Genomic DNA, 26,806 nt, shown 5'->3' with positions numbered 1-26,806 from the left:
TTGACTTTAAACCGGTGCCTGGCTGTTCCTTAACTGCTCGGTCCATCACACTGTTTCATTGTTTAATTTTGTTTGATTTAAAATATTTTTTTTTAAAAGAGGCCAATGAGGTCCAGGTTTGTTTTCTGTATAAAACCAAAACGATTTTGGCAACTGAGATCCAATTACGGCAGAAATGAAGATGTCAGAAAATAAAATCCACTAATAAGAAACTCAGTGTAATCTTCCAGTAAATTTGGTCAGCCGGGGAAACCTGGGAAGGTTCATGATGGTTCTGTGCTTTCTCAATTTGGTGATAATTTCTCTCATTGTGGTTTTACGAAAAACCTTAGAAATGTCTCTGTAAAAATATCCAGACGAACCGAACTTTGTTTCTTCTCTGTTCTTGAATAGATTTAGATTAGGAAAATGATTTCTTGCCTACTTTATGCTGCCAAACAGGTTCTATTTAAGTGCTTTTTTGAATCTATTCATCAGACATTTATCATTGCTGGGTGTGACTGGTGAAAATGAAGCGAAAAATGCTAATCATAGCTAATTTGTTAATCAAAATGAGGGGAAATTATTCACCTACATGTGGCCAGGTCTGTTTAAATTGCTTTTTTCACTATTATTAAATGTTAAGAAACATTTAAAATCTGATATAACAGAAAAAGGAAAAATAGAAGAAATCTGGAAGGAGCCAAATAGTTTTTCGCTCCACTGGAAATCAGTTATAGATTATCATTCATCATCGGAACCTCTTTGCTTCCTTTGCTTAGGAAGCAGTAATATTTCACAGTTAAAAGTGACAGTGCAGTGACAAATACGGCTGCCTCGAATACTTTATTTTACACTGCTGCACACACACATGTCAAATCCACAATCATGCACAATCCCTGAGAGCAATGCCACACAGCCAAATAGGCCAGCTAATCTCAGTCAGAGGGTGTCTGCGTGAGTCCCTGCATGTGAAAGTGTGTGCTAGTGCAGCTCTGGCAATGTCACAGAGTGGAGACGAGCAAATTGGAGAGAAAAGGGGGAAAAAAATCAGAACAGAGAGCAAGGCTGACAAACCAGGAAGGAGGGATAAAGAGAGAAAAAAGTGGAGGGGAGAAAAAGAAAACAGACAAAAACACGTTGAGGACGAAGACGGAGGGGGAAGCGTCAGACGACATGGTTAGATAAGGCAGCTCAATAAAGAGCAAACTTAAAGGGAAGGAGGGAGACAGAGATAAAATACAGAGAAATAGATAAAACAGAAACAATGAGAGCAGCAGAGAGGAAGATTTAGAAATTTGCTCTGAATGAGACGTTTAGACACCAGCCGCGCCAGGCAACGGGCCAACAACAAACAGTTTGCGCCTACAGCTTTAAAAGTCTGCGCCGAGGTTAAGCCTCCACCGGTTATTGTTTCTGTAAACTCAGCCTAAATCACATACATAAAGAGCTTATGTCTGAACAGAGCGAACGCTCTTGTAGGCATCCGTATCCACAAGGAGTCTGCAGTTCACAAGCAGACAGAGGAGGATTTCATGTGTTGCTCAGGGAGAATCCAAATGGAAACACACTGGTTAATGTTGGGTCTGCAGCTCGGTGATCCTCATGAGAAGATACCGCCGCTTGTGTTGAGTCTCACGTGGTTTTTAAGATTCGGGGGATTAATACGACACAAGCGGGCAATTTAGTGCCACTGGTGTCAACTCTTTGTGTGTGTTATTTTTGATAATACCTCCCATTCTTCACCAGCAGTGGAACTCGGGAAATGGAAACAGATCCGGTAATGAAGGTGTTGCTCGAGATTCAACCAATAAAGTTTCAGTCTTTTATTACCAGAACAGTGAGAGAAAAGAAAGCGTGCAGGGAAACTATAGTTCATGCCTGGAAGGGAAGCAAAGGCTCAAATATGGGGCGCCCTGAATATGCTTCCATGAATATTTCTGCAGATAACAAACCTCTGAGCACAGTTTATTATTTCCTGTAATTCCTGCTCCGTTAAGAGCAGATTTTTAAGAAACATCTCATAAACTGGAATATTTTGGGGAAACTTTAGCAAGAGAAATTGAAAAAGGAAAAAAGGAAAGTTGTCCAAATATTAATTCTCCCTGAACTTTTTCAGAATTCAGTCAGACAGCTCACCTGTAAATGTTTAAATTCATATTAGCCAATAAAGACACACTCATGGAGAGATGAGTTCATCTCTATTCCCTGAACATGTGCATGCCAGGAAGTGAGGAAAGGATCGTTGAACTCTGACCCCACCCTGCCACCTAAGGGGTGCTGAGGTGTTGAGAAGAACCAAGGTAAAGACGGCCGCAGCAGCGAACAGATTTCACCAGGAGGTTCTGCTGCTCAGATAGACCTCCAAAATTATTAGAGGGGGAAGGTTGACATATTCTGCACAATGTGTGAAAGATCAAGTGTGAAGCAGCAGCAGCACAACAGCCTGACCTCATCAACACATCATGTTTGTGACATTACATCCACAGGCTTTGGTAATGTTCATGACAGGTGGATTTTTACTGGGGAGGCAGTTTTTCTGGTCCGCTCTTTGACGGCAGCTGGTCCCGACCGGCTCTCTGCAGCCACCATCAGATCACGTGCAGAAGAGCCGATGGCTCTAGTCCCCACAAAGACATTTACCTAGGAGCTCAGGCTTTTCTAGGCCCCAGCATGTCTTAAAAGACAAAACATCTCTCTGTGAAGGAATGAGAATGGATGTTATGTACTTTCCAGGCACATAGCGCCACTTTACACCACAATAAAGTAACAATGCTGCCTTCAGTTGTTATGAAAATACTCTACACATCAAAAACAACTTCACAGAAACTTTGATCATAGCCATAACTGATGCCTTAAAATTGGCCTCTGTCTCTTTAAGAAGCTCCTGTCCTTTCCGACGCTCTGAGTGGATTTCTTGTTACTTTCAATGACTGCATGCAGTAGTCAGTAGTCGTATGGATAATTACCCATTTATTTATTTATTTTTATTTTTTTAAGGCATTTTAAAGGAGAAACATGAGCAGACCAGCTCTGTACAGAACTGCACAGCATTTTAACCCGTTGGAGACATTTTCTCGTTTTCTCATTTTAATTCTGTGGTGATCAAGTCCGGTGTTGGAGAGATGATATCCTGCTACTTTTAGATGCGTCTCTTTTCCAGCACTGAAGAAGAACTGGGTTTGAACATGTCTGATTTAATTATTTGAGCAGCTGGTTAGTATTTGAAGATACTGACCAGCAAGAACGACCGACCACGTAATAGATTGAACACTGCATCCTGCTCTCCTAATTTCACGTCCTGCCACCTTCCCATCAGGAGAAAGATAGAAGAGTATATAACCTCCAGATCAAGAGGATTCTGAAATAAAACAGTGTGTTTAACTCTCTTAATCTTATCTGGTCTGCTTAGCAAGTTATACTGATTTTATCTATTTATTTAAGGGTCTAATCTGAATCTGCAGCAGTCCAGATTTATCTAAGATGGGGTTTTTTTTAGCAATTTGGCCAAATGTTAACCCCCATTATCATCCTGCTTGTTGTGTTATAGCTATTATTTTATAAGTCCCACTAAACCTCATTAAACACAGACAGATTATTTTCACTAACTACGTGACCTTTAAATGTAATTATAATGAATTTTATTTAAAGGAATTGAAGTAAATGGGGCAGAAAATAAATGAATGGCCCACTTTTCAGATTCCTTCACAATTACGCAGTATTTTACGTTGAAGTATTACTTCATTAGTGGTTTTATTGTGATAAGATGTGAAAAAAATCCACTATTTTTTCAGCGTATTGCAAAGTCTGTAATAACAAAGATATATTATGGCTTAATACAACACAGAAAAGTACAATCAAATCCATCTGCACAAGAAGTTTTGAGTGAAAACTTCCAAACAGCAATCAGGAAAACTGTTGATCAAGAAAATATTTAAACGAATTGATCTGAACGTTCAAAGCGTCCTTGTGTTGTTGGAGGACTTTGTGACCTCCGCCAGCTAAAACTGAAGCATTATAGCAGATGATGGGAAAGCGTTGTGATAGCGCAGCATCGATATTTACTTGGCATTGATGCGCTCGGCTCGACGGGCAGTGAAATTAAACTTCTGGCAGGAAAATCTTCTTCATATACTCGTCTATGGCAAGAACCCAAAGTCCATCATGGCTACGTGTCAGAACCACGATGCCACACTTAAACATCTCTATAAACACATTAATCCAGCAGAAGACGCTGTTTTTGGTTTCCCTACGCGCCAAACCAGCTTCCATTACGCATCCGGTGATTACCTGTGTCCATTTTCCCGTCCTGAGCGGCGGGTCCGTCTGGTATAACACTCTTCACTTGCAGGAACTCGTCGGGCTCGTCGCCTCCGATAATCGTGAAACCAAATCCCATGTTGCTCTTTTGCAGGGCAGTGGACAGGAAGGTGCCCTTCAGCTGGGTCGGGTCCCTCGTAAACAACGGCTTTTCTGCATTCAGAGACAAGCTTTTTGTTACATTTCACATTGTCTCTACTGTCAAAATCAGCAAGCATTTGTTTTGCCGCATCAAAACAAATGATTTTGTTTAATTTTTTTGCATTAAATAAAATCTGGAGTTTATCTATAACGCATTTCCCTGCTAAGCTGGACTCTCAGATCAAGCAGAACGTAACGTGTTGGGTTCATATGTCGTCACGTTTGCGCCTGGATTGACCGGCCGGCGGCCTCGGGGTGAGAATGTTCTCCTATTGCCTGAACTACCCCCGATCTCCATCCAACCCTGCGTAGCCCATTGTGACATCTGCCTCATCTGGTTCAGATGAAACTGCAAACTCTTAGGGGTAGCTCAGGATAACTCAGAGGGCCCGTTTTGGCAGGAAACACTCAAAATTAGCAAGTTCATTTTGAACGGCTCATATTGGGTCCATGTTGTTGTATGAGAAGGGTCTCTGTTTGGTCATGTTGGGATCATACCTCTGTATATTGTGGGTAAAGGCAGAGCAGAGAGTCCCTGGCTCTGCATCTGTCTCTGCTGCTCCAGACGTCTCTTGGCTTCAAGGACTGGATTTTCAAACTGAGTCCTTCGATTGATGTGACTGAAAATACACGGCATCATTAGAATGAGCAGAAAAGCCTTTAGAGATGCTCTGTCAGCCGTAAAAAAGCAAGATAAAAGCACAGCTCTGGAATAAAAACTTGATTAGAAGGTAGGGATTCATAAATAATAATATAACACTTCAGACTGTTGGATTTGACTCCCTGGAGATTCATTAATAGTCACTTTTATTATACGTCTCGGTAAGGATATGTTAATATATTTTTGTTTTATTTGCATAATCTCACATTGAAAATTTGAGAAATCATCCAACATTCATTTAAAAACCTTTGTTTTTATCAGGAAGGTTAAGAATAGCAGCGTAAACATCTCTCTAGGAGTTCTGCTAAGATTTTCAACTAATTTTACTTCATGTTCTACTTCAGTTCACTTATGACATCATAAAAAAACATGAGAGAAATTATTAAACCGGTTCAAAACCAGTTAATAGGTTTGCTGTAAGTTGTTGAAATGGCTTTAAAATATTCACAAAGTTTGCCTAAAATGTGCAAAAATGTTAAATCCCGCTTAAAGGAAACCATTTTTGCTCATTTAAAAATAGTTATAAAGTTCACAAAGAGGAGTGCAAGTTTTTTTTCATAATACACAAATGCACACATTTAATTTTCTAAGTCAGAGGCAAATAGTAGCTCGGATAAATGTCAATAGAGGTTTCAAGTATTCATATTTCATAATAAAGTTAGAACCAGAGAGTTGAATAAAAAATTAAGTTATAGTTCTTTCATACCAGAAGATAATGAAAAATCTTCTGAATGAGGTAAATATAGTCAAAGATGGAAAAATTACACCCAACATAGCAGGCTATTTCATTAAATTAAATTTTTAGATTTTGATATTCAGTAGATTGAAAAGTAAAACCCAAAGCAGCTGCAGCAGCTCAAAGCTGCAGCTCCAGGACTTCGTCCATATTGGTGGGACATTTTTTGGGTTCACTTTTCTTTGCAGAAATTCATTGGAGGTTGAGGGATTATGTTTATCCTCAGTTAATTGAAGGTCCTGCCTCAACATTTTCATTAGACTGGAGTCTGGACTTAGACTAAGCTATTCGAGAAACGCCTAAACCATGATTTCACTCCATATTTGCTGCCATGCTGTGGATCGTTGTGCTTTTCACAAACAAACTTTGTCTGTCGGACAGATGGTCTCACATTTGACTCCTGAATACTTTGGTTTGCAGAAGGGTTCATGCTGAACTCCATGACTGAAAGCTGCCCAACTACTGCAGCTCTTAAAGCAGCTCTTCACAGCCAAACTAACATGAGGTGTTTTATTCTGACATGTTATTTGACTTTCACCAACTGTGGAGTTCGGCTTTATGACCAAATATCTCATAAAGTTCTGGTCACATTGATCCACAAGCAGCTTTGAAAAGCCTGCTTTCCTTTTTTTTCTTTTTTGCAGGTTTCTTTATTAAATGCTCCTCCAATGTCCTTCGGACGTAAACAAATAAAAACTCTTTTGCTGTAGAAATATTATATAACAGCACATTTCCTTGTTTTTTACATGTGTTATTACCATTTATATGCATAAATTGTGTGACGTTTTAACTGTTTTTTATTGTTGTAGCATTTTTACTAAAAATTGTCACCAACATTGATCCATATAGTTTTTTGTGCAAAGTTTTTTTGTAAATAAATTGCTTCACCTGAGTCCCCCGGGACAGAAAAGGTTGTCATGTATCCAATATTTAGTCTGTATGTTTGTTTTGGTTTGTTTTGATTTTTTTTTTTTTGCTGTTATGAAAGCCATTACTCTTATCCCTCCAGACCATACATATACAATATTTATGATGATACCTAGTGGAAAACAGTGAAACATTTTGAACAGAAATCAACACCAAGGAAAAAAAAAAATCAAATTGAAGTGGTTGTGTGTTAGAATATGCATTAATAATTGTCTCAACTATATTAAAGACACAGATTGCTTTGTTTAGTTTATTGGGCATGTGAAGGAATATGAAATTGAATATTTCACCAGTAGGAAAACAATTAGTGCCACTCTTAAGATGCAACCTGAGGGTCTGAGATGCAGCTCTTGTGCGTTTTGTAATAACTCTTCGCTTTGCACAGTTTGGCCTCAGGGTGAACTTGAGAGGATGCCCACTCCTGGGAATGTTTTGCACTAGTTAATATTTCAATAGAAGTCCTTTGTTGAATATTTTAAAAACAAATTAAAGAAAAAATGACAGGTGATGGGCATTAAAACATTTACTTCATATTCTGGCTTCATATATAATATTCTGTGTAAGTAATTATAGTTTAATTACTTACACACAGTGATTATAAGGACTTGCTTTTCACCAGAATCATCTTTTTGTTTTCAGATGGACATTAAAACAGTGTATTCCCTGTTTTATTATAAAGCAGGGTGATAAAACGTCAACTTACTCAACGTAGTAGCTGCCGTAGATGGGGTCGTCTATTTTCTCCCAACCATAAGGCAGCTCTGAGACAAAGAAGAACAGAGACAAAAGAGAAATGCTATTAGTATTTTCAGAGAGCAGGAGAAGGAAGCTAGGCACTAAATTGAGCCACTCAGGGGAGACAACATGACTCTCAGGGCTCGCAGCCACAGCAGATGCTCCCAAAGCGCCTCTTAGTAGACAGGCAACCCTTCGATCTGCAGCAGCGGCTTCTTTACGGTGACACGAATCACAACAAAGAGCCGATACAAAGAAGGGAGGGAGGAAAACGACAGTCTGTCTTCTTTTCTTTCTTTGTGCTCATTTTTTATTGTGCACACAACACCACTACGGCCAGATACCCCCACAGAACTACTTCCTGTTTGTGATTTTCTTCCACACACCCACTCCTTTTCGCCTTTGATGGTTCCCGTGGATGCTTTGTTAATTGTCTGCACCACGCCTACTTCTTATTTGTTTCATCCTTGTGTCATCCAGTCCTTTTTAGGTATTTGCTTCTTGTCAAAGACACCACAAAACCTCCTGAACTCTCTGACTTTTCCGACTAATTACAAGCGACACTCAAAGATACAGACCCATTTAAGAAATTAGAATGTTATTGGAAAGTCAATCTTTTTCATAAATGTTATTACTAAGTGAAGCACATTCATTCAGCTTTATTCCTTTTAATTATGGTGATTTTCTGCTAACGGTCAATGAAAACATGACATTTAAAACAAGAAAATTACACCAGACCAATAAAGAAACTATTTTCAATACATATTTGTACCCTTAATGAAAATTATGTTTAATAACTACTTCAAGACTAAAAGGTACTTTTAATCTGATAAATGTGCCTCATTGGATCCAGTTTATTAAATATGACTGAGGTTTTCAAATGCCTTGAAAACTTTGGTGTTTAATTACACTAAAACCACAAACTCCAAAGTATTTCATTGTCATCTAATGTTACAGACCAACACAGAAGTGCATAACTGTGAACAAGATGATACACAGATTTTAAAACCTGAAAGTTTTCACATGCAAGTCTTTCTAATGCCTTTACTCACCTATAGACTGAAATCCTTGACTTTTTGTCTTAGAAAAATATCTCAAGCTCAAATCCACCAATAGGCCTTTGCAACACAAGAAAATGCCTGACATTTTACGTCTGGCTCTTCCCTAGAAGAATTTTACGTCCATTGTTGTTTCCATCAACGGTAACCAGATTTCCTGTCTCAGCTGAAGAAAACTATCCCCACAGCATTATGCTGCCTCCACCTTGTTTCGTTGTGTCCTGTCCATGTTTGCTGAGTTTTCTAAATGGTTGAGTAAAAGTGTGACTTTCATTTAGCAAAGCTCTTCACAAAACTCATTCTTTCACCTCTGCAGGTCATCCAGAGCTACTACAGGTCACTGGCTTCAGCTTCAAAATTTTATTTAACCTTCATTTAACCAAAAAACCCCCCATTAACATTAAACATTTCTTTTGCAAGGCTGGCCGGTGATGCTTTTTTATTTTCAGATTGAATTGTTTCACAGCCTGATCCTGCATTAAACTTCCTCATTATTGTATTCCTTGGTTCTGTCTTTATGTTGTTTTTACATTAATATTCTCTAACAAACCTTTGACACCTTCGCTGAAGAGCTGGATAAATAAAAGATTAAATTTACAGATCTGTAAATTCAAATTTTAACGCTGAGAAATTTAGTTGCACTGGATTTTTATTTGGGGGCGTCAGAGAGAAAGGCACTGAATACAACTTATTTTGAATCTTTGTAGGTCAGGCCCTAAGTTGGAATGAAATCTTTCTGCGGTGTTTGAATGAAAAAGACAATTTTTTAACCTACATTGTGGTGCCTCTCGTCGAGCTTTTATACAAAGAAGTGACCTCGTCCTATAAACCATCTAAAGCTACAAAAAAAGCCCAGTTCCCCTCATCCACTCAAGCTTTTTCAGAAACCCACATAAAAATGTTTTATTCCTGATCAACATTCATCAGCAACTGCTTGTGAGGCGTTGATCTTCATTCTCACGCTGCCACATTAAGCCACTCTCGTGTCCTGTACTTCACAGTTTAACTTCTGGCTGAAAATAACTGCAGATGGACAAACACGATGTGTCGCACAGACTGTAAAATGCACCAACTCTGAGTCACAAAGGACTTGGATTGACCTCAGCTCAGTACGGACATTCAATTACACACACAAATACACACGTACAAAATCCATAAACGTAAAGCAGAACTGACAACATGGGGGTAAGAATGGGAGTAATGGACTCATTAGGAAGAGGAAGTGATGCGATGTAGAAGAGTCGCTACTGGTTTCTGCTGCATAATTTTGATTTTCAGCTATCTGGCTTTGTGAATAAAATTACAGCTTTAACAGTGGTGATGGATTCTTCTGGGTTTTTCTCACTCTATAATATCTAAAAAAATCAAGGCCAGGGATTATTTTTAATCTTCTTCTATGGTTTGCAATGGTGTAAACAATTACCCATTAATAATTGACCTAACATACTAAGCAACTGTTTGCAGCATTATAGCCGCTATCACATGTTTTTTTAAATTTTGGCATATATTTAGGCATATTTAAAGACACATTTCATGTGGGTCTAAGTGTGAAGGGATGAGGAACATTTGGGAAAACATTAACATCAATCACATCTTTCATGTATACTAATGAAGCACAAGTGTTTTCTCTAATGAGTGTGTGTGTCTTGGAATGAGTGGTGAAAAATGAACAATCTGTTTTTGGTCACAAAACGATTTAATGATGAAAGTTTGACACTTTACGTGGACGACCCTGGATGTGTCACCAAGAGGTCAAATAAATTGATCAGAAAACGATGCCAGATCTCGGACATGTTGCTGCTACAAGCATTCGACGTGCTAATGTGAGTGAACCTTCAGCTCTGCAGCCGGAGCATCTGCATAATGTAGCATGAGATTATCTACAGTTATTATCAGGTCATTGCTGCAGATCACATTATGGAGGAGAATAAAACATATTCCAAATGTACATGAAGTGAATATGAAACTACATCTAAATTTGAACTTAAATTAGTGTTTTAAATCTGCATTTATTTATTTTATGCGATGTTTGCAAGTGTTTAACACACTCTCTCTTTAAGAACTATTTTTTTTATGTCAAGTAAAATCTTATAATTACCTATTTTTATACCAAATTAAATACAGATTTTGTTCTATTCTATTTATTTACACATTTAATATTTTTTCATTTATTTAACGTTTTTAAAATTTAACGGATTCTGAATCCGCATTCTGAATATTCATTGCCTTCTACGTCTGATTCCTCCTCCACCTCATCAACACAGTTACATTTCTCCAGTCCTTCAAAACAACAAGACTTGTTCACATTTATTTATTTTCAAATCTTGGCCTTGGTTAGGTAATTCTTTCTTTTTATTTTGTTGTTGTTGTTGCCTTGTGTTTTTAGCTTATGTAAAAGTTCTTTGTTTCGTTGTGCATGAAAAGTGCTCTAGAAATAAAGACTGATTGATTGAATTACATGTGTTACACTCCATTAATCAGCTCTCCTAATTCAGAAGAAAGACGAAATTAAAATTTCTGATTTCTGAAATATGAATAAGCATTTATGGTATACATTTTTCTTTTCATATGCATGCCAGCTTTGCAGAACTAACGGCCATTCTGGGCTGCATAAGCAAAATTAATTTCTGTCTCACACAAAACAGTAAATACCAGCTACTCTAAGGAGACTTTATACTCTTGAACAAAAAGCATTGTTTTGTGACTGGGTGGGAAACACAGACATTGCACAAACAGCAGTGTGTGACACATAATCACAACAATCACTGATGCACACATCAACACATAAATCCCCAATCTTATCATTTTTACAATTATTTGCTCTGCGTGACGCTGGTATTATAGCAACATCCCTCACGCTTTAATGTAATTACTGGCAGATCTGCGATCTTGATATCAATAATCCATGTGAGCATTTGTGTGTGTGTGTGTGTGTGTGTGTGTGTGTGTCAAAGTGTGTGCGTGCGTCCTGGCAGTGGAGCATGCTGACTGTGCAGTCCAAGGTGAAAGGAGGCCACACCTCAATTATCTCCGGTCTGCATTATCATTCTCTCAGCGGCTCGCTCTGCTCAGCCATTACCTCAGACGACCCTCCTTACGCTGGCCGCACAGCAACCAAACCTACTTTATGCCACCTTAAATAATCCCCTCCCACCCTGTCCATGAGCCACCTTAAATGTCGGCCTAACTTATGCGCTCGCTGCTTGCCCTCCCCCTAAACTGAACGGGAGACAGTTTCCATGGAAACCAGCAGTGAAAGTCTTTTTTTCCCCCCTCCCTCTCCCCTTGCTTGAGCTGAGGGCTGCGTCTTGTCTCTGTTTCCTGCCGCTGAAACATAGAAAGAGTGTGTGTGTGTGTGTGTGTGTGTGTGCGTGCGTGCGTGCGTGCGTGTGTGTGTGTGTGTGTTTAAGCATTCACATATTTGCAGAGTGTGTATTTGCTGCGTATTAAAAGGCTGAACAGTGTTAGCATATCTGAACAAGTAAAAGTACATTCTCCTTTTATTCCAAATCTGATTCTTCGCCGTGTTTGAAGGCGTATCTGTGGCTCTGAGAGGCTCATTTGTGTAGTTTGATTAGAGTCTGTATGAAAAGAAGTCTAAATGTGAAGCTTTTATGTCAGATTACTTTTTCTGCCAGCTGTCTCCCTGACTAATGAGCAGAAGAAAACTCATGGGTGACCTTATGCGACTCTATAGGAAATAAAATTTACAGAAAAAGTAGGAATGAAGCTTCATTTAAACGTTTCATTTAATGAAAGAAATAACTTATAACTGGCATTGTTAGTCGAGTTTTGATGGGACTTGCCACTAATTAGGCTGAATTTCATTGTGTGCAATTTGTTAATAGATAATAATGTTTAGCATTTAATTATTTGAAGATTTGAATATAAAAAACGGCATATCAACATATTGAAATAACATGAATGTCCAGCTGTACAAACTGATACATTTATGGTAAAAAAGAAAAACTAAATTGAGCAATGATCTGGTGGTCTTCAGGTATTTAAATCTAACTTCAAATATACCAAACCAGACTTCTGATTCAAAGTGTCATGATTTATTAAATAATAATAAAGCCAAAATAAAAAATATTTGTGAAAGATGTGTCCAAAACCCCAAAACTTCAAGGGATGAGCTTCCTTCTTACTGTAATTGACCAAATTCATTCAAAGACAACAAATGTTTACAAATGAAAACATTTAAGGCTCAGGTTTGGGATTTTATGTTAAAGAATATCTTAAGTCTGGCCAAACATTCACAGTAACGCAGGACAAAAATCTTCATCTTACAGAGTTGACTACATATATTTAGCATGAATGCAATCGGGTTTCTTGCAGGTTACTCACATATTTCCTTCTTAATGTGAATTTAAAAAGAAAATAATTTTAAAAAATGGGAAAATCTGCCACATAACTCTTGCTGTAAGACTGAATCGGCGTTCTCTGAACATACGGTCTGGTTTCATCCATGTTTGCATCAAAAGAGGTTCGATCACAACCTGCACTCTCCACAGACATGAACTTGACCAATTTGGATTGTTAAACCTTCTGATTAAATGTGTAACTAAATTAAAGAATATTCTGGTTATGTTTTTTATTTATTCTTCATCAGAAATTACTTCATCCATACTAAACTACATTAGGCTATATGGAACAATGATAATGTTGATATTATGATATTAAGTGTTCAGGCTCTGATAATTTAAGACATTTTTCACTTCATTTATGTAGAAACATTAACCTAAAAACTGGAGCAAATGAAGCAAGTATCTCCCCAATTTTTAAAACTAGGGAAGCAAACTTAGGTGTTGTTCAAAACAAGCTACTCACCCGTACAGTCTGACAGCTACATATGGTTTCAGTTTGTATTTCACCTTTATGTGAATTACCAAATCAAAAACTTTTGAATTAAACATCTGTTGCTCTCCTTCACCTCTGAGCTGGTTCAGTGCGATAAGCACCACAGTCTGAGTTAACTCGTCTCGATGTGATCTGTCCGCTAAAACGACCATCAGAAGGAAAAGTAAAACCATCTGAGCTTTAAGCAGAGCCACTTCTCCTCTCTCTCTCTCTCTCTCTCTCCCCAGGTGGGGGCTGGACCTGTCGTGTGCTGAAACAACACGCGAGGATATAAACAACTCTCTGCCACTCAGACTGTGTCTCTTGCAGCATCCCAGTTACTGTTTTATCGCGAATCCCATCAGTAAACACTCTTTCTTCTGGGGATGAAACTCTGAATTTTCAGCACTAAACTATGGAGATCTATCCTCCTAAGCCACTGACGAAACAGATAGCAAACCAAGCTCCACAGATAAAACACTAAGTTTTTATCCATATGAAATAATGAACACAAACTGAAAGATGCTATATTGTACTTATTTTCTTTTTTAGTGATGTTGTTTTGTTTTTATTCTTGGGGGCAGGTTGTAATTTCTATCTCTCTCTTTTTGCTTCCCCATTTTATGACAAAATCATTTTGTCCTCTCAGTTTGAAATGATGCATTGTTGTTTTAAAATAAAAATCTAAGACATGATTTAATTTTTTAAATGACTCAAATAGAAAAAAGTAGCAATTATTGCTGCAAAGCAGCTTGCAGCCAGCTGAAAAAAGGACTTAAAAAAACCTTACCCCAATTTTCTTTGAGCAGATATTACAAACAAGCTTAAGCCGAAAATACTCCATCTGATGCAGATCTCTGGCTGCAAACTCTGAGTGCACCTCAGTGTGCAGATGCAGGACCTGCTAATGTGTTTGAAGGTTTCACCAACATTCGTACCAACACATCAACACAAACAAACCTCTTTTCGGATTCACCAAAATGCAGCATGGGAGCAAAAGAGGCCTGGGAGACCACAGAAGGAGAAAGGGAATGCAGAATGAGGATATGAGATGCCAAAGGAAAGTGAAGCAGAAAGACCAGACATGCATGAGATGGAGGCAACAAAAAGGGAATAACAAGAGGGAAAAGGAAACCAGTAACTGATGAAAGTTCCTCTGAATATCTGTCTGCTGCCTGCCAGAGGCTGTGAGACTGAGAAATCCTTCAGGCAAAGGGGCATTTAAAATCGGCCCCACTTCTTCCTTATGTTTCTGCTCACTTTTATTATATCATTCTGTCTACTTTTATCCTTCAACATCTACTCTGCTCTCTACATACTTTATTCAACATGTGTGGCTGACGCAAAAATAGAAACAAACAAAAAAGCAAAAACAAATGAACATCTAAATAATTATTAAAATAAAAAAATGTCTAATAATCACTAGGATTTGTAAAAACAAATCCTTGTGGCTGCTGAAGTGCTTACCGCTCTGAAAAGGTGGGATTCCAAGGGTGCGGTAAGAGGATACGATGTGTCATCCAGGACCTTCACAAAAATTCAGCAAACAGCCTTTGATTCAAAATCCTCTGCCAGCAGGCTAAGCTCACAGAAATAAGTTACTGCAGCCCCCAAGATAGAAACACAGAAACCCAAAGAGAAGGACAAATCAACTTCAAAGAGATGAAATAAAGAGGTAAAGAAAGAGACAAAGGAAAACGAAGCTCTCTGGCCTTTGCGTTGGAAATTTAAACCCATCAGTTGAAGAACTACTTCAGAGATAATTGCGGTCTGCTTTAATACCGAAACAGACCGCGTTAATGTTTACATACAGCAGAAATACTATACCAAGCTGTTTGTTTGAGAGAGAAAGCCGAATAAGAAAAAGAAAAGGAGGTGAGCTAGTACTGTATGCTTAATACATTATAGAAGATTTATGATTCTCTTTAAGAAGTAGAGTAAAATGCAACAAAACAGCCTTCATAGTGGATGAAGATCTTTCTGCGCTCTCCACTAATCTCCTTCAAGAGCTTTTAGAGAGAGACTAGGTTGCAGCAGCATCTCTACATGAGGCTCCCAACACATATTTTTATGAATTGTTGTGCCCCATCTCTGTCTCAATACACCAAAAGAGCAAAAGGAAAACGGCAGCCAACATTCTCCCACATGTAAGTTGATGAAAGCCTAATACATTTAACAGGGCATGATGTTTGAGCACAAAAAATATGCATACTTCACTCAAAAACTCAGGAATTTGTGTCAATCTCTGCCAATCCTAAAAGGTTTGTTCTTCTATTGACTCGTGTTATGTTTCCTTTATTTGATTGGATGAAAAAAGTTTCAATAAACAAGAAAAAAATGCCAATTTACTCATTATTTAACAATTAATTCAAACTCGGGTCTCAGTCGTGTGCAGTAAAAGTTCTCTTTATGCTAGCGAGCAGCGTGGTCACACACTGCTGCGGGACGGTGCATCGTCCTTCAACCAGCAGTGATTGATTGGTCAGTTCGGTTGTGCTGGCACAAACAACAAACCCAAACTTGACCTTCAATTTGGAGTTTAGTCAAAGTAATGCTCTAACTCTGTTTTGCAGAACAGCAGCTTGAATTTTCTCGATAGCACAAGTGAAATTTAAATCAGTTCAATGTGCATTGCTTGAAGCAGATTCCAATTCACGTCTATAGTTGGATTTTTCTAGGCACCAAACAGGAACCTGATTGTCAGCACTTGGGGCACAAAAGAGTCAAAAGCATAATAAGCTATTTGTTGCAGAGATAATTTGGCAATTTGTCATGTGTTCAACACATATAATTCAACCCAGCAATAGAAAAAAACAAAACATTCTTTTTTGCGCCAAGTTTATAACTGACATTATGTTGATGTGGATTATTGAGTCAAATTATCTAATTTGCATACAGTGGAGCGGAAGATGTGTATGAAAATACATTCATTATGGACAAGAAAAAAAACTGTGGCAAATCCATCTTATTGCCACACTGCAAAAACACAAAATCTCTTTTTGTCTATAGTTTCTAGTGCAAATGTCTTAGGAAACTTGAAATAAGACAAAACTAACTTACGAGCAACTTTATAGCAAAGCACAGAAGCTTGCTTTAAGTAAATAATTCCTTAATATTGATGAAAAGTGCTTGTTCCACTGGCACATGTTTAAACTTATAACAAGAAATTTTTCCCACGTTATAAGTTAATTTGTCTCCCAATAGAAGACATATTTTTTCATTAATCTTAAGGAATTATTAACTTAAAACAAGCCTCTATAACTTGCCGAAAAGATACTTTTCAGCTAGTTTTGTCTTATTTCAAGTGTAATAAGATATTTACACTAGAAATCAGACCAAAATTACTCGGTAAAATTTTGTGTCTTGCAGTGCATGACAGTCCTGAGGAAGAGACAAAAATGGCAAATGTAAAAAGCAGTCCAAAGAATGAAGACAGCAGAACCTGTTATATTTTATGAGCAGCTACAAACCCAAAGGTTCACAGTAATTTACAAAGTGTTAAACCAGAATCCCCCCCCTTGATGTTCTGCTTTGTCCCTGGGTTCTGCTGTCAAAGTGATGGGGCCCCAGAAAACGCAGCACAAAAAGTCCAGTTCCTGCAGTTAATGCGTCATCCGTACTAAAATATTAAGATGACAAATCTTAACCAGAAGGCTGATGCAAGAGATGAATTCTTCCTGAATATATTGATTTAAGCTATTTTCATATTTTACAAGAAACCCTGTAGTTTGCACAAAGTAGAAAAAAAGTAGCAGATTTGTTTTTTCTTACTACCAAGGATGTGAATAAACTCGTTAAGCTTGTAAACAAACAGATTCTGATAATCACTCATTCCCATCAAGAAACATTTGCATTGTTTAAAATGAAGAATGTAAGTGTCTTCTGATTATTGTTGCATTTAGACCACATAGATCTGGTCAGTGACAGCAGTGGTGTCCACATGTTTTTCTGTCCGACTTTGAATCTGGAGAGTAAGAGCCAGCTTATGCGGCGCGGACTCGGGTTATTAGCATTCCCATCACAGTCTGGCCCAGTACTGCCCAAAGACGAGATTGGGAGGGATGTAGTGTGGGGGAGAAGACAAAAATGAGTAGAACATTTAACGAGAGGGGATTGAAAGAAGAAATGGGGGAAAATTTAGCTATGAGTATTTAGAGAAAAAATTACAGAACAGATGGAAAACAGAAGAAAAGAAGGTGCTGATTCAGATTCACTTTAGTGAATTTCATCGCAAGCTAATTTGTTGGCTAAAGGCTGATAGAGTCGAACAAATGTTCACCTTACCTTTTCATCTGGTTGCTCTGTTTCATGTAGCTCTTAATCAAATGGTGGCATAATAAACACAAGAAGACACGGTTTTATATATATATATATATATATATATATATATATATATATATATATATATATATATATATATATATATATATATATATATATATATATATATATATATATGCAATCACTTTCTGCGTCCTGAGCTTAATGTCCTGCATGCAGCGCTGTGCTGTCCAAACACTGTTGGAGCCATGACTAACTGAGTCCAAATTTAGCCTGTAGTCTGGATTTCCAGGAGACATTCAATCTCAGAAGGACAAACCAGGAATAGATTATCCAAAACAACACAATCCATTCATGGAAACTCTTCCTCAGTGGAATCACAAGAGTTAAATACAGGATTCACTTGTTTCGAAATTTTCCTCCCTAAAAATCTCAACTACATACACTCAGGTTGCAATGTGTCAAAATAACGCAAAACACATTCATTTTCTGCCCAGTTGGACTTCATTTGTCCGTTTTGTTCTGTCTGGATTGAAAAATCCCTCCATCAAAAGTGAATTAAAACCTCTGGAGAACCAAGAGACCTGCAGGACACATTTCTAACAGCTGGGTGTTTTTATGAGCTCATCCTCCAGGAAGGGAAAAACTGTGTGTCATAAAGAGACATCAGGTGCAGAAGCAGCAGGAAACGGGGAGACAACACACACCTTTGAATTCCCAGAGATGAGCTTGACTCGCGTGAACGTGAACCAAAGCTTTTAAGAGAACAAACAGGCTGCTCAGACTCACCATCCTCCCTGCACTCCTCGGGTGGTTTCGCTTTCTTCGCTAGCCGCGGATCGAGCCACGATGTAGTTTTGGTGTTGTGACTGGAGGTGAGGTGCAGATGAAGGTAAGAGATGGTGGGGAGGAAAAACAGTGCAAACAGAGGTCAGAGAGAGACTGACAGAGAGCATTAAAAAAAAAGAGTGTAAAAAAATAACACCAGCGTCCTACATGTGGTGCTACTGAAGAAAAACGAGGGGATATCTGAGGTAAACCGAATGCCCATTAATCCACTAATTAGCCTCCAGCTACTAATTAGCAAGGGTGAGAGGAGTGTTACTTCAACAGGACACACACACACACACACACACGTAAACTTTTGCAATTTTCCCTGTGTGTGTGCATCGGTCTGATTAGCAGCGCTAAGCCACATCAATTATTCAAGAGGAGAGGCCAGAGCTATAAAATTTACACACAGACATACATAAACCATGACTTTAAAGTGGGTGCATTACATTAGGTTTATTTTTAACAATTTTATTTTATCTACACTGGGTGTAACATCCAGATCTTATAACATAATGTTAGAAAGCTACATTCTACCACTGCAGACACTTTGGTAGCTTTACTATGCCTAGAAAGCAAGATTTTTGACCAGAAGTTAACACTGCATGACACTGAGAAATTTAATAATATATATGTTCAAGATTTCATGGAGATGGTGGAGTGGCTTGATGGAGATGTTAGAAGTCAATACTTCCAATAACAAGTCCTCTGCTTCACTCCCAATGGTTCAGGCTTTAGGTTTAGAAAAATACACACACTAATACCTTTTTGGGAATTACCTCGTTGGTGCTAAGATACCAATTTATGTCACACACACTGTATTTTCAGAGTCTCAGCCAAAGAAATTGGAAGAAACTGAGAATCTGTGGTAAGGTTTCTTAAAGTGATCAGGTTCATCTCGAGTGTGTGTGCCGTTTTATGTCGGAGTGATCTATGGGTCACAGCTAAGTGGCTTATCAAACACAAATGCATTCGTTTCAAAATAGCCGGGCACTGAAGTGAAAATAAACAGCTAAAGTTCAGAGAAGAACTTTAAAAGACTTTCAGAAAACCTGCAGAATTGCAAGATTACCATCACATCTCCTTTGAATCCTGCGGATAGGCTAAAAATGTATGTTATTGATTATTATAGCACATAAATATATCATGTTTCAGTGCCAAAGAAAATCTATAAACATTAAAAGTCTGGGATCAAAACTGAATTTTCAAAGCACAAAGGTATTCTAAGAACATTTTGAGTACCGTATACATGTATGTATGATCATGTGACATCTAGATCTGCAGCATCAAATGGACTATTGTGGAAAATAAGATGTAGACTGTTTTTGGTTCCATGAAAATGAATACACAGCACATTATTCTCTGGACATATAGTTTGGTTAACCTGAAAGAGTCCTCGCAACATTTTGAACGCTAAATAATTGGAGAACAAATTGATGTGGAAGAAAGGGAGACCTTTACAAACAGCTGGTGTGTAAAATATGAATATCTGTGTCTGAGTGACAATATGGAACGAAAACAGAAATTACATCAATATGAAAATTGCAGCAGAGAGCTTTTTAATTCCTCCTCAGGGTTCCGGTTTAACTCCAAGTTACTGCTAGCAACAAACATTTTTTCTGACTTCCTCCTCCTCACTTCAACTGTATGGAAAAATGCAGTTGAAACCAGATATTTACACACAAACACTGAATGAAAAAGACATTTTCTCTCATTGTTTGAAGTGAAATCAGACCAAACTTTTCTTATTTTAGATCAATTATAATTACCAAAATTTGAACCTCCAGTTATCTCAAATGTTAGCCTATCAGAGGTTTCCAAAGCTATGACATCATCATCTGGGCTCTGCCTCATTGTTTAAAGAGACAGTAATCATTCAGTACTTAAAGTTCTGAATTCAAAGAGAGTTACAAAGAATGTCACATTAATGTTTCTGGCATTTAGCACACATAAATCATTTTGGTAATTCTAAATGATCTAAAGCAAGAGACATTTGGTCCGATTTGATTTCAGACAGTAAAATGTGTCTGTCTATGTAAATATTAAATTTAAACTGCAGTTTTTTCTACGTGTTCCTCTCTCTGTTGATGTCTTTTGACTTGGTCACAAATTTAGAATTCAAATTACACTACACTTCTGCACACTACAACATAGGTACAGTGAAAAACATCACACAATTTCAAGCCATGAAAACAAAAATGCGGCGTACTCTATAAAGTAAACTTCCCCCTTCTCCGTGTATGCCATCTCCCAGTTGTCAGGCAGAGGACCGAGCTCTTCCTCGTCTGCATCGGGGACTTTGGAGGGGGATTTGGAGGGAGACTTTGGGGCCTCCTCCCCTTCAGTCGGAGGCTCGGATGATGCCGGGGCCTGGCTGGACCCTTCAGCTGCAACCTCCCCAGAGGCATCTGTGCTCTTGTCCTCGTGTTCACTGGACTCTGGAGCACAAAAACAGACTTATTCTCACACACACACATGCAGATGTGAGGGCGCACTACACACTTGGTGTGTGTGATGAGTCAGAGCAGAGCCACCGCAGAACTGTGAAGCCCCAGGAGACAGAGGCAGCCGGGGAGGGAGGGCAGAGTCTAAGAACAATCAGCATGAGCAGAAAACAACGTAGGAATGTCAGAAACTGAGAAAACAGGGAAAGACAGAAACTATAGGGGTCACAGACTGAGTCACAAACATAAGGAGAGGTCATCAGAGGAGAGAGGACGGCTGGTGGAAAGATGAGAAACCCGCTGCTTGGTTTGGAAATGTTGAAAAGTTACTCTACAATAATCCTGACTTTGTTGTCACAAATGTTTCAGATTATCAAACTAATCAGACAAAGACGACATGAGTAAATACAAATGTAGTTTGCTGATCTAAACCAGCCTGACCCTTGGTGAATTATAAGTAATTTCCTCTAAATCAAACTTGATTAATTGTGGTACGTCAACTAGATTGTGAAGCAGCAAATAGGTGATGCTTTTTCTGAAATTACGTGTTAGTTTTAAACTAGATGTAACAAAACATTCAAAAAGTGACTTTTGTTTTTCTTCTCAGTTCACAAAAAAAAAGGTTTTAGGATCATCGAGATGCTTTTTGGAAAAAATGCGACCGGCCTTTGTGTTGAGCAGTGGTTACCATCTTTAAATTATTCCATGGATAATATTTGTGCCTAGTCTCTGATAGATGAACAACGTTTCTTGAATATTTTTAGAGTAGGACATAACTTGTTGCTTTTATATTATCAGGCAAGTTCAATTTAAATGTGTGGCTAATAAAAGTGAATAAAATAAATGTGATTAATCACATTTCATATATGTTTTTAAAAGATGAGTAATTATATTCTCCCGTTGGCTTTTTGTATTTACTCAAGTTACTTTGACAAAAACAACAAATTTGTAACAGGGAAAATACTTTTTATAGTCCTGTTCCTTAACTTAAAGAACACATTTTACATCAAATACTGTGATGTTTCATTTATTTATTTATTTTTTTACTGCAAATGAGGGATAAATAAATACACGAAGAGAAAATGTAAACATGGAATGCTTTCACAAGGGACAAGAAAGACAGATGGAGAAAAGAGAAGGAAGAGTGGGGGCAGCAAAGACAAGTCCACAGGGACAAAATAATAATAAAAAAAAATCAGGAGGTTGGGAAAAGTGAGGAGGAGAGAAACAGAGGGACGTTTAGTATTAATAGCAACAAGGACAAAAGCCAGTGGCAGAGAGACAACAAGAGAGACGGAGGAATGAGAGGACAGAAAGACGGGAGCCAAAGCCTTTATGAGACTCCAGCCAGTGACTAAAAATGGAGACATTATGGTGCCCTTGTTCATTCTGTTACATAAGGTTACTGTTAACCTTTGCAGTTCACACTCATGTTAGCAGAGTCTGTTAACATTTGTTACAACTGCTCAGGGTGCAGTTTGTCGGCGCTGCTGATTGAGCTGCAGACGTGACACCGGGCTGCAGGAGGGAAGAGAGACGCTTTTTACCTTAGGGGACAGTAAGAAGGATAGGTAACAACTGCAGTAACAACTGGCTTGTTGCTCCGGTTCGATTCAATCATTCCAGTGGGACGAAACTAAAAGGCAGCCAGAAATCCAAATACAATGTCTTCACCGTCACAGCTGTTCTAAAACACAACATGCTTTATGTTGTAAGGAGATTTTTTTTTAAAATGTCGGATAAAAACCTCAAAGCTGTTGAATTCACAATGCTTTGTGAAAGTATTTATAAACTTGAACTTTATCGCATTTTGTTACCTTAAAACCTCGACCTTGAATGCGTTTTGTTGGGATTTTATGTGCTGAATCAAAGCAGTACTTAAAGATGAAGTGGAAACTTTGAAAAATGTGACTTTTATATGTATTCGGCCTCCAGGGTCAATAAATTTTCAAGTTAATTTAGTAATGGACTTTGGGACAAAACTCCAAAACCGAAGCAAAAATACTTTAACAACCTGTACCAGGTTTTATTTGAAGATTATCCTGTATTTAGCTCTAACTGTCTTCCTTTCAACTTTGATTAGGTCTATTTTTTCTTATCTGATCAGATCTTCACCTTCCCAATGTTTGCTTATTACACTGTAAAACATTTGAACCACATTTAGTTGCGTCTACTATCTTCGACATTTTAAGCCAAATAAACTGACTTAAAGTTTTAGATTTTGAATCTTAATGTGTGACTTTGTGAAAGACAAACTTACAGAAGTAAGCTGTGTTCACCTTTAATTAGTTTTGTCAAACTTCCAAGAGTTGAATAAACTAGAATTTTTAGTTTAGCACTTAAAAAAAAACTAAAAGAAGAAAGAGTGGTAACTATTTCCCAGAATGCTTAGCGGCATGTTTCTGTGTCCTGAGATGGAAGTGCGTTACGTTGATCTGACTCCTGTGTCATTAAGGCAAAAATGTAATGTTTAATACGATTTCTTATCACATCAGAAATTTTATTCATGCAATTTGAAACAAAAATTTAAATTATTCAAATGTAAAATAACTAGTTATTTTAACTTGATATTGTGAGAGAAAATAATAGAAAGATGTGTGCTCTTTAACGAGGTGACGGCAGTTTTTTTCCCCCGCATATTGTGAAATAATTATTTGGTCTTCCTGATCAGCACACACTCATGCTTGGTTTTCATGATGCTGTTTGTTCACTAACTAGCAAGCTTCACAGAACGGCTGAATTCATGCTAAAATAAAAATGTACACTAATTAATTCTGTAGGGAACTGACAGAAGGGGTGAAAACAAGAAGCACGCCACACCTTTCAGATTTTTATTAGTAAATAATTTTGAAAGTCTTGCATGACTTTCGTTCTTTGTAGTATGCATTACTCTGTCTTGGGAAAAACAGAGTATGAGTTTTTACAATGCACTGTCTCCCTGCAGTGATCGTACCCGGTGTGATGGCCACTCCGTTGCCGTTGACAACTGGGCTCTCCTCTTCCTCCTCCTCGGGCGGCTCCAGGCTGGCGCGCTGCTCCATGTTGCTGACCGACTGATTCCTCTTTCTCTTGCCCTGGGCGCTCGGCCGGGCTCCGGGAAGCAGGGCCTCACTCACATTCAGAGGAGGGGCTGCCGGGGACGGCTCCGCTGGAGGTTTCGGTGTCCCGTAGAAGTTATCTAAGGGCAGAGAGCTACTGGGTCAGAGGTCTGAATGTAAGGAGCACAGAACGGAGCGCTGTCAGGTGACGCGACGTCGGCATGGAGGTCTTAGTGACAATATGATTGCCATTCAAATCAGCTATATAGACAGAGTGGAGTGCAGATAACTGGACTGAAAAACTGCCTGTTAACTAATTTAACTAAACATTAGTATGAATCAATGTTGTGCATCTGCAGGCTCAGGTTACAAGAAGAAGCAGCCATTAGTGGTCATCTCTGGTAGATACAGTCTGGCAACTGTGACTCTCTTAAAAACACTTAAAAACAACAACATCTTTTATTACGGTAATTAAAAAAAAAAACAACAGAAAAGATAAAAACAAAATCCAACCTACAACACGAAAGAATCATCGCATTACTTTCTGGACAATCAAAGAATAACATTTTATATATAAGTGTGTGAGCAGCTCAGTGGTGGAAAAGCAGAGCAGCCTCTCCAGGTATTAATTTACCCCTGAGTGAAATTTACTCAACACCTGGCATTCTGCTGCAGTATAATCTTACAGAAAGGATACAAACTGTAAGCTTTTGGCAGCCACTGACTAACAGAGGCTTGTTGCTTTTGCTCCACACTCCAATCTCCCTTTCACAAATTTCCAAGAGATGACCCTCTTTCTGTGAATTTTCAGGTTTCAGAGCTCCCTTAGACTTCCTTCCCATCATTCTCTTGGTTTTATTTTACCGCTTCGTCAGTGGGATTGATTGGTGCAACCTTGAAGAGGAGATTGTCAGACAGACAGAAACCAAATGGCCGGCGGACATTATTGGAAATCCTTCTTATTTTTAATAAAAAGCAGCCCATTTATAAAAGCATTTTACATTTAACATGGGTTTGAGTTTTGTTTTAGTGGATAGACTCACACTCAAGTGGCACAAAGTGTTATTTTCAAAAGCACCACTGGGTTAAATACAACTTTTGCATCGCTGCTGAGCTAAATTATCTGATTCAGTAGTTTGCAGCCTCTTAAAGCCCTAACCAGCTGTCTGCTCCTCTTAATTAATCTCACTTTTCCTCAGCTGCAACTGTTACTCTGGACAGAATTAGCAAAGCATGCCTGGAGAGCGATTATTACAGTGTTAGAAGGAGGGACAGCGTGAAAATTGAAGTTGGGGTGCATGTTGCTAAATGTAATTGGCATCCTTAACACTGGGAAAAGCCTTTAAGAGGTTAAGGGAGAGTTCAGTTTTACCAAAAGATGCAGAATTGCAGTCAATTCCAAAATGATTCATACTGCTAGTGTATTTAAATTTGACTGACATGTTTATTCTAACTTAATGTTAATGTTTTAACATCTTCCTGCTGAGTTTAGACTTTAATCTAAAGATTAGGGTGATTAGGGATTAGAGTACCAACCTCAAAAGCTGAAGTCCAACCCTGCTCAGTAATCATAGGTAGGTTTTGATCGCTACAAATAATTTTCACTTAACAAAATGTAAACATGATGCAAATAACTGAATGATTTCCTATCACACACAAACTAAATGGAAATAATGTTTAATTGATATTCCCGATGGGTGTGAATATAATTCAGCTTGCACAGCATGTTTATGCAACATTTTCCAGCATTTCGGACAGCCTGAAGTCTTGACTTTGACTGGGCCATTCCTGCACCCTAATTATTTCTCTGTTTTGCCACTTTGTTGGATATCGTTGCGCTGTTCACGGCCCAATTTGGGAGAGAGTCCAGAATAATTTGTTGTTATGCCATCCGGTGCTGCGCATCAGGATTCAACGTTCCTACTTTGGTCCAATGAAGGTTCCTCTAAAATCACTAATAGCAGCAGGTCTCTGTGCACTTTGAGGAAGAGCAACAACCATCTTAGTTTTTCACTTGTGAATAAACTTTCTGCAAAACGAAGGACTTCACATTTTTCAGAACAGGGGTTGTGACCCTTCTCATACTGATGGATAGTAAACAATTGCTTCTGTAACTCGACTGCTGATATGTTTTCTCATTTAAATTGTTTTAGCACACACCTGTAGGTTACAGATCAACAAACTGTCAAGGCTCTTGCTACTGCTTTTATAGAGGTGGTTAAACTTGTCTGCCTGCTATTTTCCCTCTTGAGTTCTGAGGATCAAGCAAGGATTTGTTTTCCTCTGACTGCATATTGTTTTATTCAATATGAAATTATATATCTTCATCTTATTTATGCAAACAGTATGTGTGTTGATGCAATAAAAGGCTCAAAGGCAGCATTCGGTTCATGTGTGGGCTGTTATAGTGGCTCTTGTTCTCCACTTGTTGATTTTGTTTGCAAAAACCCCACAGCACCTAATTTTCCAACTTAAATTCACAAGTGTGCCACAGAAAATTTTAACACCTGCTCTTACTTTTAAGTTCTTTTTGTTGTAAAGTATTCTGTTGTGGATTTCGTGTGCAGATCCTTCTAAAAGTCTCTCACATGTAGACAACCACAGATTACTGACAGTGCTAAAGTCTCAACCCATCAAAAGACCCAGGAGCGTTGAGACATCACAACAACTCTCAGCCCAGGAGAAAAAAGACTTTATATTTTGTCTTCTTATCCACAAATCCAAGGCTCTCAGGGGGGCAGAACAAATGTGATTTTATTTTACTGCTGGATTCAAAACCTTCAGTTTATCAAAAAGAAATGTTACTGCTCAAGGAG

General features: G+C 38.3%; 1 protein-coding gene across 19 annotated transcripts in view; it reads right to left on the bottom strand.

The window, feature by feature from the left end:
- magi2b (membrane associated guanylate kinase, WW and PDZ domain containing 2b) overlaps positions 1-26,806 on the bottom strand; it is a 105,353-nt gene that overhangs the window by 27,135 nt on the left and 51,412 nt on the right. For all 19 annotated transcript variants that reach the window (XM_016668078.1, XM_016668079.1, XM_007545574.2 and 16 more), the window contains exons 4-9: positions 23,906-24,130; positions 20,718-20,946; positions 18,467-18,546; positions 7,468-7,525; positions 4,939-5,060; positions 4,270-4,452 (exon numbers count right to left, since the gene is read on the bottom strand). In XM_016668078.1, the coding sequence (XP_016523564.1) occupies positions 4,270-4,452; positions 4,939-5,060; positions 7,468-7,525; positions 18,467-18,546; positions 20,718-20,946; positions 23,906-24,130 (897 nt within the window). The remainder of the gene's footprint in view (positions 1-4,269; positions 4,453-4,938; positions 5,061-7,467; positions 7,526-18,466; positions 18,547-20,717; positions 20,947-23,905; positions 24,131-26,806) is intronic.

The sequence above is a fragment of the Poecilia formosa genome, unplaced genomic scaffold (genome assembly GCF_000485575.1).
Source record: "Poecilia formosa unplaced genomic scaffold, Poecilia_formosa-5.1.2 Scaffold13, whole genome shotgun sequence".
In the NCBI taxonomy this organism is placed as follows: domain Eukaryota; kingdom Metazoa; phylum Chordata; class Actinopteri; order Cyprinodontiformes; family Poeciliidae; genus Poecilia; species Poecilia formosa.
The sequence above is the reverse complement of the archived record's forward strand: the minus strand, read 5'-3'. Positions and strand labels throughout refer to the sequence as shown.